The sequence below is a fragment of the Schistosoma haematobium genome, chromosome 1 (genome assembly GCF_000699445.3).
Source record: "Schistosoma haematobium chromosome 1, whole genome shotgun sequence".
NCBI lineage: Eukaryota > Metazoa > Platyhelminthes > Trematoda > Strigeidida > Schistosomatidae > Schistosoma > Schistosoma haematobium.
The window spans coordinates 19,793,663-19,807,478 of NC_067196.1; the positions used below are offsets into that span (position 1 = coordinate 19,793,663).

Genomic DNA, 13,816 nt, shown 5'->3' on the forward strand with positions numbered 1-13,816 from the left:
TTATGTCTAAAGAGAACACTGACGTTGCAAAAGCTTAAAATGACTTGCCATGCCATACCATGACATAGATTCCCCGAAGGTAAGGCAAAAACCCCTGGATTCCAAGTTAGGACAACAGTGTCTGCCCGTGATTACCGGTCTAATCATGATAGGCGGATGGAACGGCATAACAAGAAAACAAGAAGAGGTATGTTATGAAGCGACAGTAGGAAGAGACAAATGAAATAGATATTTTAACCAACTACATAAGAGAAATACTTCTGATCCAGCCACTACCTTTGGACATATTACCTGATAATCAGTTACCGAACGCATGGAGAGAGCTAAGCAACTCCTAAGCGTAATATTAGTTTTTCGGGCAAGGAACTAATTCAGCCGACGCCAAAAGAAGACAGTACAATCGCAGATAGATCCATGAGTACATTGTTACTAATTGATGTGAGAGGATACTGGTTCCCTAAATACAACATTCGGAAGAAATCAATTTTAAGATTTATTTTTTGATTGACGACGGATTTCGTTCATTAATTTTCAGTATTAATTAATTCAGGCTGACTTTTGTTCATTGGTTTTCAATGAATTTTTACTCGTATTAAAATACTCAATAATAATCATATTGTTGATGTAGATTTATACTAACTTGAATGTAGTTTACTCGTTCTGCCGTCCTCATCAATACATCTTCTCTACAATTCTCTACCGATCATGTGGAGGTTTGTCATCAAAGTGTTGTGTATTAACTGTCCCATCTATGCAGTTCGTATATATTCCTTTGTATGAGAACCTTACGATGGCTCGTAGTTCAGAAAAACGGAATGTGAACTCAATCCACGATAGTGCAAAGTATTACGATTATATTGACAAGGAATGACAGTAAATCTACATCATACCTACATGGATATCACTCAGTTAGCTCTTGAATAGTCTGGATAAGTAATCTGACATTAATTTTAACTATATAGTAGAATTTCTATGAAGTTTACGGTTTTCGTTAGCGCCAAATTTAATCACGATTTTAACGGATAAATTTGGCCACTTCCGTTTTTTTTGTATGCTCTTTAGTTTGTTATCATGGTTTATGGGTTACTTAATTTTAACTACCCCTTGTCACTCTCCTTTCATATTCTACCCAATAGTTTTTACGTACACAAATTACACGGTTGTCATCGAGCAAGGCAGTAGTACGCCGTTCAGTAGCCCAATCACTTGTAATCACATGTCAGTCATCTCGCGTACCACTCACTCTACTACGCTACCTACTTCACCTAATATTAAGTAAGTCTAATAGTCGTAACAGTGGTAGTTATCATTTGTCTTTTGTCATTATATTCATCAATTTTGTATCCTTTTACAATGTAAAATTACCAAGTAGATAGTACCGCGGCTAAGCTTAGAGGTGTACGTAAATATCGTAAATTTATTGATGAGGTTATGGGTCTTCAGGTATCTATAAGATTTGTATATTATAACTATATTACTGGTAAAAGTATACTACACTGACAATCTGGAGCGATTTATTAGCTAATAAAACGCTGCCTAATTATAAAATAATTCACTACCGGAAGCAATAAAATAATAGGTTTGATCTGAATAATCTACCCTTACATGTCGAATTATTCTTTACAGTAAAGGAAAAGGTCAAGTTTACGTGTTAGGAGTTGGGACCGTATTCTGAGTTAGGGTTATCACCCCATAGAGTTGTCATCACCACATAACATCGGTTATAATTTTAAAGGGTTATGGATAGTTAATAAGCGTTAAGCTGGAGTTTTGAGTTAGATTTTCAAATTAGGGTTAGGGTTTTCATCATGAACTGACATTAGCTCTAGTTCAATGTTTCTCAACCCTTCTGTTCTTAAATTTTAAGAATCTTAGGGTTGAGATTGAGAGTAAGAGTTAGTGTGGGGAAAAACTATATATATATATATATATATATATATATATATATATATATATATATATATATGTAAGTGAATTTATTTTCACTGTGATTTTATACAAATTGATACGCATTTGTTTTAAAAAATGAATTTATGTGTTTTTATATTTTAGCTGAAATGGATTCGCTCACTAGTGATTCCCAGTTAGAACCAACAAAAGTTGTGTGTGATAAATCATCAATACCTTTTAATTCTACTGCTTATTGGACAGGTTTATTCAACACAATTCGTTATTTATCTATTGGATGGGATCAATTCTCAAATAAATTTATGAAAAATATATCTTTTTTAAACTTAAATATACCTCAAACTTCATCAGTACATTTAGATTCTTACAATACTCTGCATTCTAGATTAGTTGAAATGCTTAATCCAGGTTAGTATGAATTTGTGAATTTGATCTTATTTGTGTCGCTGGGCTGTTCTGCACTACGACACTGTAACTGCATGGAAATTAAAATCATAATACCATCTAGGTTTTTATTTTTTGATGTAAAAGCAGTAGCTTAGGTCACAGTGAACGAAGTAGACTTCTCGGCAACATTATCTTAATCTACTTCACACTGTTGTGTATTATACTCCAATAGTCTATGGGTATGATAATGATAGTTTCACTACTTATTAATGAACAACAGATTTATTGATGACAAATGCCAACAATTAACAAAGGTCCACGAATCTAAGGAAATAGACATAGTCAGTGATGGTTTAGTTTTTGGTTAGCATAAATACATTTATTTGATTGTGATCGTATTTATTTATTTATTTGAACACATAAATATTAGTACAAGAGGGCACCAAATATATATGCGCCACACAAAACAATGGGAATGGGAAGAGAAAAAAGAAGGTAAGGAGCGTAAAAGAAAAAAAAGGGAACAATAACGACCAGACTAGTGTAAGGTAGTGTAATAATAATATGTGAAAATTATATTTGAAATAATCTCAGCGATTAAAATTTAAATAATCCCAACGTTTCGTCCAGCTAACTTGTCTGGACTTCTTCGGGGTAATAATCAAAATCATCAAAGAAATATATAGCTTTTGAACAATCGAAACTATACTGTGTTAAACCAATCAAATCTGGATATTGATTTTTGTAAAATAGGATAAAATGAGTCAGTTAACTACAAATCATGTGAAAAATTCAAGTACATGGAAATATTTAACTGAATAACAAATTGTATTTGTGTGAGAATATGTATGTATATGTGAGAATTAATCATTCATCTTCGGTGTTAGTATATTATACATGAAGGAATAAATGAATAAAAAAATAAAAGTTCAATTTCACATCTAATGACTTCTCTATAATCGGCGCTCAATTTCTGTCATACTATTCGTTCTAATCTCGACGAGTATTCGCATAAAATAATAGTAATAATGATAATAATAGCAGGATCGCCACTGGCTTCTATTTTGAAACATATCTAATAACGTCTCTAGCCACTGTGTAGTACCATCTCTCGGACCCCAGCCAGGGAGTCGTGAAGGACCAACAGAAGCCAGCCCTTTGCAGCTTTCTTCCATACCACGACACCATGTCATACACTGACCACCTCTCCGCTTTTTCCAACCAGTCCCAGCATCTGCACGACGTGGAATTCTCTGGGACGACATTCATAGTACATGTCCAAGCCACCGAAGTCGATGTTTCAAGATGGTGACACCAATTGGATTATCGTCTCTGTGCCCGAACGCACGATGCCGAACCTCTGCATTGCTAACATGGTGTTGCCACTGGATGTCAGCAATCCTTCGGAGACAACGATGATCAAACACAGAGAGTCGTCTAACATCCCCGACTCGGAGAGGCCAGGTTTCACAAGCATAGAGCAAAACTGCTCTTACCGACGCGTTGTAGATCCGACCATTTACAGCCTGATTTGCATAAGTCGCTCAGGCTTTCACTACACGTGAATTGATCTTATCACTCACGCCACCACCAGCACTTATGCAGCTACCTAGATACACGAACTTCTCAACTACTTCTATCTGCTCATCCTCCAGGGTGAGTACAGGATTAGAATCCTACCAGTCTTGTAGAAGTACTTTGCACTTCGAAGGTGCAGAGCAGATACCGTACCTACGAACACTGATTGCCAACTGATTAAGTGTGGATTGCATGGCTTGTGCATTATCGCTCAGTAAGACAATATCGTCCGCATACTCAAGGTCGATAAATCTTTCCTCAGGCAACAGATCCACACCGTCATTACTTGCATCCATCAGAGCTGTTTCCAGAATGTCGTCGATGGCAGGTAAGATTGGCGCAGATCAGGGCATAATCAGAGTCCAGATAGGTATTTCAAAAGGATTGGCAGTTTTGTACAAAACCACGCCGGCGGTAGCTGATCGCGACGTGATCACTCTGAGTCCAGGCTCGAGTTGCAGAGGGAGGACGCCAGGTGGCACATCGGCGATGTCTGTGCCGAAAGTTAGTGCTAGTCAGAAATAGGTTGTGGTCTGTGCACCGTTGCAGTAGACGGTCCCCGTTATCTGTCCTGCGACCAACAAGTCCCCATGGGCCACCTAAACGATTCTTTTCTGTGCCTAGACGCCCGACCTAAGCATTCAAGTCCCCGGCTAATACTACAATATCTGTCGAACGCATTTTCTGGAGAAGAACAGTTAAGTGGTGGTAGAATTCATGCTTGATTGCATTCGGGCTGCAATCTGTCGGGGCATAGGCGGAGATGACGAAAAGACATTGTTTCTCAACCCGATTTCTTCTCACTTTGATGGAACTCTCTAATCTAACAGCACTTAACCCACGCCACTAGAAGGCAGTGAGTAAGACTTCCCTGGCAGAGGCTGTATACGCGTGGCTGTGTGAGAGCATGAATGGAAGTTTCAGTAAATATCGTCATTTTCATTTTATTTATGTTGACTGTGATACTGCCCGGGTACCCAGACCAAAGCAGGTGGTTTTTTAGGGGGGCCACACCTCGAGCCTTTGGCCTAAATATCTGACCCTTAAGGCAGTGAAGCATCGTGAGGAGATGCAGTCCCATGGTAACCGGTGACCAACGATTGGTTCATACACCATTTGTTCCCTCAGGATACTGGAGCCCATGCGCAACATTGATTTGGTTTGGGACCCGGGTAAAGAACCGGACATTCGCTTTTCGTCCTCTCATTTTTGTAAACAACACCCGTGGTGCGAGAAGGCAGTGAGTAGGCCTTCCTTGGCAGAGGCTGTATACGCGTGGCCACGCGAGAGAATTTCGAGAGGGATGGTGGGCCCACTCCACTCGGCGTTACCAGGGCATTTGGGGGCGATGGATAAGGCGTCTGCCTCCTAAGTAGATTGTGATCGTGCATCGGCTGACTAGTTTTGGTTACATTACATTTAGCACTTTGGTTATTAGAATATATATTTTCCTACCTATCAGGGTGCAGACAACCAAATAGTATCCGCTATGCATTAGATGTAACTCATAATCTAGTACACTAACTTTTATGGATTTGCGCAAAATGTATAAAATGGTTATTAATATTAGAGATTAGTTACTTCACGATTCTTTAAGGTATTCTACAACATCAAACAATATACATTCGGAGATAGTTGTATTAATTTTGGAATGTCAATTTTCTGAGGCAAAGTCTGGTTCACACCTGACTGAGGTGTCCCGGAGATAGCAGACGTTAGTCTCATGAACTAACGTCAGCGGCTAGGTGGAGACCGGGCTAACCCTTACTCTGCTGAAACTTATGTAAATCGGTCCAGTCCACCACTATGTCATGATTATGGACTATCTGAAAAGCTCGAAATAAAGATTTATGGGTAACTCAGGAATGATCTGGTGGCTGACTGGATTATCTCTAGGATGTTCCATCCGATCTGTTGCAGACCAGAGCGATGACCATAAACTGCACCCTTACCAGTGCACAGGGTTTGATACCAAACTTGTTCGTGGTATAAACAGGAAGGAGCTAATATTCAGAAGACGACCTTAATTCAGTGATTCGAAGACAAGTACTTCATCTGTTTCCCTTGCTACTGGGCTGCGGACTGGTGCGCGCGCGGAAATCAAATCTCATCCATAATTATGAGTTTACTATGGAATGCACAGGCCCCAGCTTGTATATTCTATCTGTACATGTAGCGTATATTTGCGTCGTTGCACATTTATGCTTGTTTGTACTATGGACTAAACTAGTAACGTGTGGTTTGTTTTCTCCCGTGAGATCGGCTTATAAAATTTAACTGCGAAACTATTGTGCTCAATATAAATTATTCAGCCTAAGTCCTGTATAACTAGCTTCTGTAAGTATAGTAGTCTTACAGATCTTCACTGGAGCTCTACTCTCCCTGGTGAGCCAATCGGCTTTCCAACCTAGTTGAAGGGACAAAACAAAATACTAAGTTTACTGGATGTCCTGTCAAAGTGAAATGTTTATTTCGGCCCAGAAATTATAGTAGTTCCCTTCTTAATATATTGGTCATACATCTGAAGGTTTTAAAAATTTCACCGTCTTTTAACACAGCCTTATTATTTGCACATTATACAGAGAATGTCTTCAATCTATTTTCTTTCATCTTTTTTACAGATGACTCAATTCCTTTCTCGTCAGAAGATAAAATTGATTCTCCAAAAAAATTACCCAAAACTGATTATACATATTTCGATAATAGGATGTGGTCAAAAGCATTTTTCATGTGTTTACATTATGCTTGCGATTTGTCCACCTCAAATTCTTTGATGGTACAAACTGCATCATTAGAGGCATTTGTTCAACTGTTAGTAGTTAGACGTCCACTCTTTTTATTTCCAATAAGTTGGCTTACAAGTATTACATCATGTTCGTCACCAGTACCATTATCTTCCAATCAGCATTTAAATGATAATACTTCTAATAATGATATTTTGAATGATAAAACAATTATTGAATCATCATCTCAACAGTACAAACTGTATGAAAGTAAGTTTTACTACTTATGGCTTTTAATTTAGCAATAGAAATAATTACTTTAAGTACTCGTGAGTTTCTTTATTAAGGCACTATTGATTCGACTAAAGAATGTGGAACAGGATTCGAACCAGTTAGAACAATGTATCGTGATAGTGTCTAGGTGAAAATGTAATCCGTTGACTTGACCAAATAGAATTTAAAGCATTGATGTAGGAGTTGAATCTCAAAGCTGAATGCTAAGCTTATGCTAGAAAGGAGGATGATTTGAGTCATGCTATTAAAGTAGATCCATCTAATATATCTGTATATGGAACACTTAAGGGTTCAGTTGATATATGCAAATGTTTTAATTGGCTTTTCTCCAGCAAAGTGAGCTTAGATTTGAGGGAAAAGACTTTTCAAAAGCTTTGACTCAAAATGCACTAGTTACGCAAAGAGAATGATCCTCTTTCTCCCTCTCTCTCCTTAGGTATGATTGCAATTAAAAACCCTAATAAGTTGTCAAAAAAGTAGAAATAGTTTGCCTGAACTTTAAGAATATATTATGAAGTATCAAAGTGTTACCACAGACTAATATGGACCAAATATGTCTTTTGGGTTGTATATATATTGTTATTTACAAGCATTATTATTTTAGTTGATTTAATAAATGTAGTCGTTTTCATCCATTTTCACGTAACTTCCAAAGTATCCTTGCAAAGTTCACTTTTAACTTCTGCTTTTTCAACGGTGTTTGACTTGTTTTGTTTAGTGTATCTGATCAATATTCCAGTTGGTCAGACGATATATATATATATATATATATATATATCTTACTACTTCTGCCCTCTCAAACACTAATGTGGAGTAAGTAATTTGCAGGAACTGCTATTTTGTGTTTACAGATAATTGTTGTGGAATCTACTCAAACAATATAGTACATTATAGACGGTTTTCGAATATGTGTTGGTTTGCACTAACGAAACATTTTGTACTTTCTCGCACTCTCTTTCTAGAGTGTATGTAATTGACTAAATAGATTACTGTCAATTGTTTATTTTTGTTGGAAAAAATAGCGCTATTTAGTTTTTGAAATGTTAAGATCTAATGGATTTAGGGACTAAATGATTTATTTTATATCTCTCTAACTTATATTCTTTTCTTATCTTCTTCCTATTTTCATAATGCTACAACATTTTCATGAGGTATTTCAAATAATAACATATTCAGTTTCGGTGTTGCACAGATTTTCGTCTGTATACATTACAATCATCGCTAACTGTATTTTGTTTTTAAACGCTCGAATCACTTTATTTATATCGATAACCAAAACAATAAATATCACCAAGTTTGTTTAACTTAGCGATTGATTTGTAAGTGTTTACCAATGAAAAATGGTATTTATTTATTTATTTGAACACATAAATATTGCTTCAAGGAGGCACCAGATATATATGCGCTACAAACGGAATGAGAATGGGAAGAGAAAAAGAACGTAAGGTGCGTATAAAAAAAAGAACAATAACGACCACAGATTAGTGTATGGTAGTGTAATAATAAGAGTAATAATGGGGGAAAAAAGGTACAGTCGGAAGAAATTTTTCAGTTAAAGAAGTTACAACCACTTTTTATGAAGAAATTAAAAGAAGGTTACAGCAGGATCGCCACTGGTTTCTACTCTGAGCCATATCTGATAACGTCTCTAGCCACTGTGTAGCACCATCTCTCGGACCCCAGCCAGGGAGTCGTGAAGGACCAACAGAAGCCAGCCCTTTGCAGCTTTCTTCCATACCACGACACCATGTCATACACTGACCACCTCTCCGCTTTTTCCAACCAGTCCCAGCATCTGCACGACGTGGAATTCTCTGGGACGACATTCATAGTACATGTCCAAGCCACCGAAGTCGATGTTTCAAGATGGTGACACCAATTGGATTATCGTCTCTGTGCCCGAACGCACGATGCCGAACCTCTGCATTGCTAACATGGTGTTGCCACTGGATGTCAGCAATCCTTCGGAGACAACGATGATCAAACACAGAGAGTCGTCTAACATCCCCGACTCGGAGAGGCCAGGTTTCACAAGCATAGAGCAAAACTGCTCTTACCGACGCGTTGTAGATCCGACCATTTACAGCCTGATTTGCATAAGTCGCTCAGGCTTTCACTACACGTGAATTGATCTTATCACTCACGCCACCACCAGCACTTATGCAACTACCTCCTCTGATCGATGTTGACGTGGCTTTAGAAAAACTTTCTGAAGTGGTAGCATTCAATATTCGACCAGTCAGTGACTCGAGTTTGTTTAAGTAAAACAGTTTCCACCATAGGCGGGCTGCTGTACAATTCGAAAAATAAGGATACACAATGTAGGAGTGAAAGAGAGTGAATAAATGGCGTCATATAAAAAGAGTAAAAATGAGTTAATTGTCTGACTTTTAATCGAGGCCAGAATAGTATTTTCAGTAATTATCGTCACTTCATTTCATTTGTGTGTGGACTGTGATACTGCCCGGGTACCCAGACCAAAGCAGGTGGTTTTTTAGGGGGGCCACACCTCGAGCCTTTGGCCTAAATATCTGACCCTTAAGGCAGTGAAGCATCGTGAGGAGATGCAGTCCCATGGTAACCGGTGACCAACGATTGGTTCATACACCATTTGTTCCCTCAGGATACTGGAGTCCATGTGCATCATTGGTTTGGAATGAGGGTTTCCCAACTTCCCTAGATGGACTCATCGTGTCCACCGGCCCGGTTAAAGAACCGGAAATTTGCTTTTCGTCCCCTCAATTTCGTAAATAACAGTAATGCCTCGAGAAGACAGTGAGTAAGACTTCCCTGGCAGAGGTTATATACGCGTGGCCGTGCGAGAGTATTTCCTGAGGAAGGGCGGCTCCTCTCCACTCTCAGCCGTACCAGGGCATTTGTTCACTGTAATGTATCTAATTTTTGTACTTGCACTACCGGTAGGTAATATTAAGCATACTTTTTTGAAAAGTTGTAAAATGATATATAAATAAACTCTAACCATCAAATCTCATTGTAACAGAGGTTTGTGTTTTCACGATTCATGAGTTTATCAAGGAATCTGATGTCTGTTATAGATGTTTTGAAATTGAAGTTTGCTTTTGAAGAAAGGGGTTTTCTTAAACGATGTGATATATTCAACAGATGATCTATGCATCAAAACTGAAGTTTATTATGTACATCAGATAAATTCTGATTCATCCACAACTCATCCCCGACTGTTCTGTTGATGTCTCTTTTTAGAAGAGTTTTTAATTTTTTAGTCTGAATCCAACATTTTTCCGCCAGGTTTGTTATCATCGGAAAATTATCGACGCATAACAACTCGAAAATAGTATGAAACATTTGAAATCAAATATCAGTCACAAGAGATCAGTAAACTCATCTGAAACGAGAAAATCAACTGTCCTAACAACGATACTTCATACTTTATTAGTGAAATATAAAAAAAAAACAGTTCTGTCTACAAATATTTGGGTGTTATTGCTTCCTATTTGGAATGCTGATTAACCTCATATAGACACATCAGATGATGTGCCAAAGCGAATTGAAAACTATTTTTATGGGTAAAAAAGTACAGTTTATTGTAGATCATCAATAAGTTGATATTACGGTTATCCAGTGCAGTGAGATCACGTAAGTACTGTAGGTACAGTAATTCTGAAAACTTTTGATTATTTAGAGATCTCTTTCAGGTGTCCAGTGGAGAATTTAACTGTTTCCTATTATACACATTTGACTTTGTATTTATGCAAAACAGATAATTTTTATCTTCTATTTACTTTTTTATACATATTGTTCTCATTCTAATCACTCATTTTAAATTGGTTGTATTATGTTGAGAAAGTTACTTTGGAATAATTTCTGTTATTCTTTTCCTGTCATAAAAGGCATACTTTTCAGTTTTGTTACTTTCTCTTTTTCCACTCAGTTCATGGTCGATTCACATAAACACAATAATATAAGACTCTTTCCAGATAATTCGCATAGTAAAAAAGCACTAGATATCTGCTGTTTGTAATGTAACAGTCCATCAAACCATACAAACATTTATGAATTGTGAAGTCTCACAATCTTGCTTTACCTTACTTACTTTCAATTTTACATCCAACATTTCCGTGTTTATTTAATAGGTTTTGACTATTATTACGTTTATTACAATTTTTGTTTGTTAACTTGTACCATTTAACTCCAGACCTGTAAACGATTCACCTGTAATCGATATCTCTCAGGATCAAGGCTCGCCTAAATATAAATCATGAAGTAATTACACAAATGTGTATGTGATTTCTGATTTAAATATCCTAATTTTCATGATTATTTACACTGTCTAGCTCTAATCAATAGACTTCTTTTAATTCATGACACTATTCAATTTGTTGACAGTTTATGTCAACACATTGTAAATATAATTGATATTCTTGGCTTTCATTAGCTAATGACCTTAGATGGACTGTTTCTCTTTAGTCCCAGATTCCTCAACACTGTACATACATGACCCCACTGGGGCAGAATTCAAAACCTTCGGGTCTCTTACTTTGCGTTTTACCAACCAAGTAAATAGTTTTACCTGATCAAACTTTATTCCTTTGTAATGTATTCAATTAACACAGCATATTAATGGCAGGTAAGTAGTTTATTATTTATTAGTAAAGTACTGAAGTTATCTTTAATAACTTTGATCTTCACAAATATCATATAATTTTATTTATTTTTACAATCTGATTATTACAGGTGAGCTCAGTATCGATATTACTAACTCCAAGGAAACACCTGATTTTGTTGCAAGCAATCGTTTCCTTAGGACGCTTTCTTCACAGTCAGTTGATGATAAGAGTCCAAGCTCAGATTTTCAGTCAGTCGATAGTTGTGATACATATTTCATTCGATCGGCATCCTCTTCCAGTTTATCTTCTTCTATAAAGATAGATTCAAATGACACAGCAATCAATGGACAAGAGATTCAAAATCAGTTATCTGCTGTTCGTGCTCAGTTGGCTAGAGATGGAGAGAAATCAGTGAATAATGACAATGATGATGTATTCAGCTATTTAGGTTATAATGTTGTAGGTGATTCATCCAGAAATATAGAGTTTGCTCAAACTGATTATAGTCATGACTCAATTAGTAAGTCATATATTAACGTTTCCCAGTGATTATAATTAAAATGAAGTATTATGATCTAAATTAACCATAAAATCTAGTTGATAAAATACTTACATCTAGAGTTATTAATGTTCTTTTATTTATCATTAAAACCTTTGGATATTGTTTCGTGCAAATATAATTTGTGGTTTAAATTTAAAATGTTGCACCTTGATTTTATAAATTGATGACTTGTATTATTTAGCTCAGTAGTTTGCGTATTCATTCCTCTTTTACAGATCCAGAAAACCATGTATACGATCAGCAACCATCGTCCATTCATTTTTCGACATTTCGTCCTTTCAACTTATTAGGTCTCATTAACTGCCTTAATAATCAAGGTGAACCAATCAATCTAGTTCAGGCTGATTGGTTATTACCTTTTCTTCTCTTATCGTTTGATATGATGCCGCAAGCCCAAGAAACTTCTAAAACTCATCATCAGTGGCCAAGGCCTTCAACTTCACCTCGAATTAGTTTACAGTTGCTTGTTATCAATTGTTTAACCCAATTAGCTCAGCTTAATCCATTTATGTTTTTTGTTCAGCTAAATGGTGATCAGTGTTGTCCTAATGATCAACTGAGTGTAAAACAAATTCAGTGGCCCACGGCAGGTAATCTTTCTTAGTTATCAATTTCATGTTTTATAAATATTCATGCCAACTAGGTTTTCTGTTTACCGTCTACAATCCTATTGGAAACAAACAATATTTCAGTTGTATCGACACATAAAGAATGACACTATTTGACTGCTAAGATGGTCTCAAATTATCTAGTTTTTTAATTTTGCTGACGAACTACAGAATGAACAAGTTCTGAGTAGTTTTTTTAAGACATAATACCCCACTGACCTTTGTTAATATATAGTTGGTTACTTTCACTTTTAGTTTGCCATTTTTGATTGTGTTTCCAAGGTCATTTTCGTGACTATAAAGACAGTTATTGTACCGCAATTTTGTCTTCTGGAAATAGAATTTCTCTTATCAAGAACTGCCTTCTCTCACTGCAACGCTTCAGGAATATTGCAGTTAAAGTATTGTCATTACGTTGCATTATCAACTCGGTGGTGAGGATAATAGGGGGGAGTTTGTCCTAGGCGTCGTCGGCTTCACTAACCTGATCGGCACGTTTGAAAATATCATTCGTTGACTCTGTCTCTGGTATCCGAATGGAAGCTTGCTGTTTGTAAAAGCTGAATTCCTTACGCCCCATGCTGTTCGAACATGAAAATTCCCAATGTTGAGGAAACTTGACGTAGAATGGAGTAGCTATTCGATCTTTGGTTATCAGTGATTCTCTAGTTCCTATTGATTGATAATGAGAACCATTTACAAAATAAATTGTCCCCTTTTTTAATTATTAATAAATCTTATTGATCCTTATTATCTGCAAACACATTAATGCCTAATTCTATGCTTTTACAGTTGAGGTGATTCTGGAATTTCTCAGTAACAACACTGACCCACAAGCTCAAGGTCAACTTTGCATTCTCATTGGGAATTTGATAGCCTCTTATTTGGTTTGGCAAAATCTAACAGATCAAGATCCTGGTTATTTACTACTAAATGATCATAAACTCGCTGTATATACAAGCCTAGATCATCTTTTCACCAAACTGGACTCATATTTAAATACAGATGTAGGTCTTATTTATAGCATATGAATTTCAGTTTTTCTTTCAATTTAGTTGGGCTGTAACCGCTAATACTACTGAATATTTGCAAATAGAAGGCAATACGACTTGAATTGTCCAAATAAAAAGACTAAGACTTTTTTGTTTGGCATTAAATAATGACCGTTGT

General features: G+C 36.6%; 1 protein-coding gene across 1 annotated transcript in view; it reads left to right on the top strand.

The window, feature by feature from the left end:
• Positions 1–13,816, top strand: part of SNAI2_2 (Snail 2) — a 109,913-nt gene that overhangs the window by 9,251 nt on the left and 86,846 nt on the right. Inside the window, exons 5-10 of the mRNA XM_051212307.1 lie at positions 1,137–1,275; positions 2,053–2,316; positions 6,495–6,866; positions 11,604–11,996; positions 12,254–12,628; positions 13,439–13,653. Coding sequence (XP_051073340.1) covers positions 2,304–2,316; positions 6,495–6,866; positions 11,604–11,996; positions 12,254–12,628; positions 13,439–13,653 — 1,368 coding nt within the window. The 5' untranslated portion in view covers positions 1,137–1,275; positions 2,053–2,303. The remainder of the gene's footprint in view (positions 1–1,136; positions 1,276–2,052; positions 2,317–6,494; positions 6,867–11,603; positions 11,997–12,253; positions 12,629–13,438; positions 13,654–13,816) is intronic.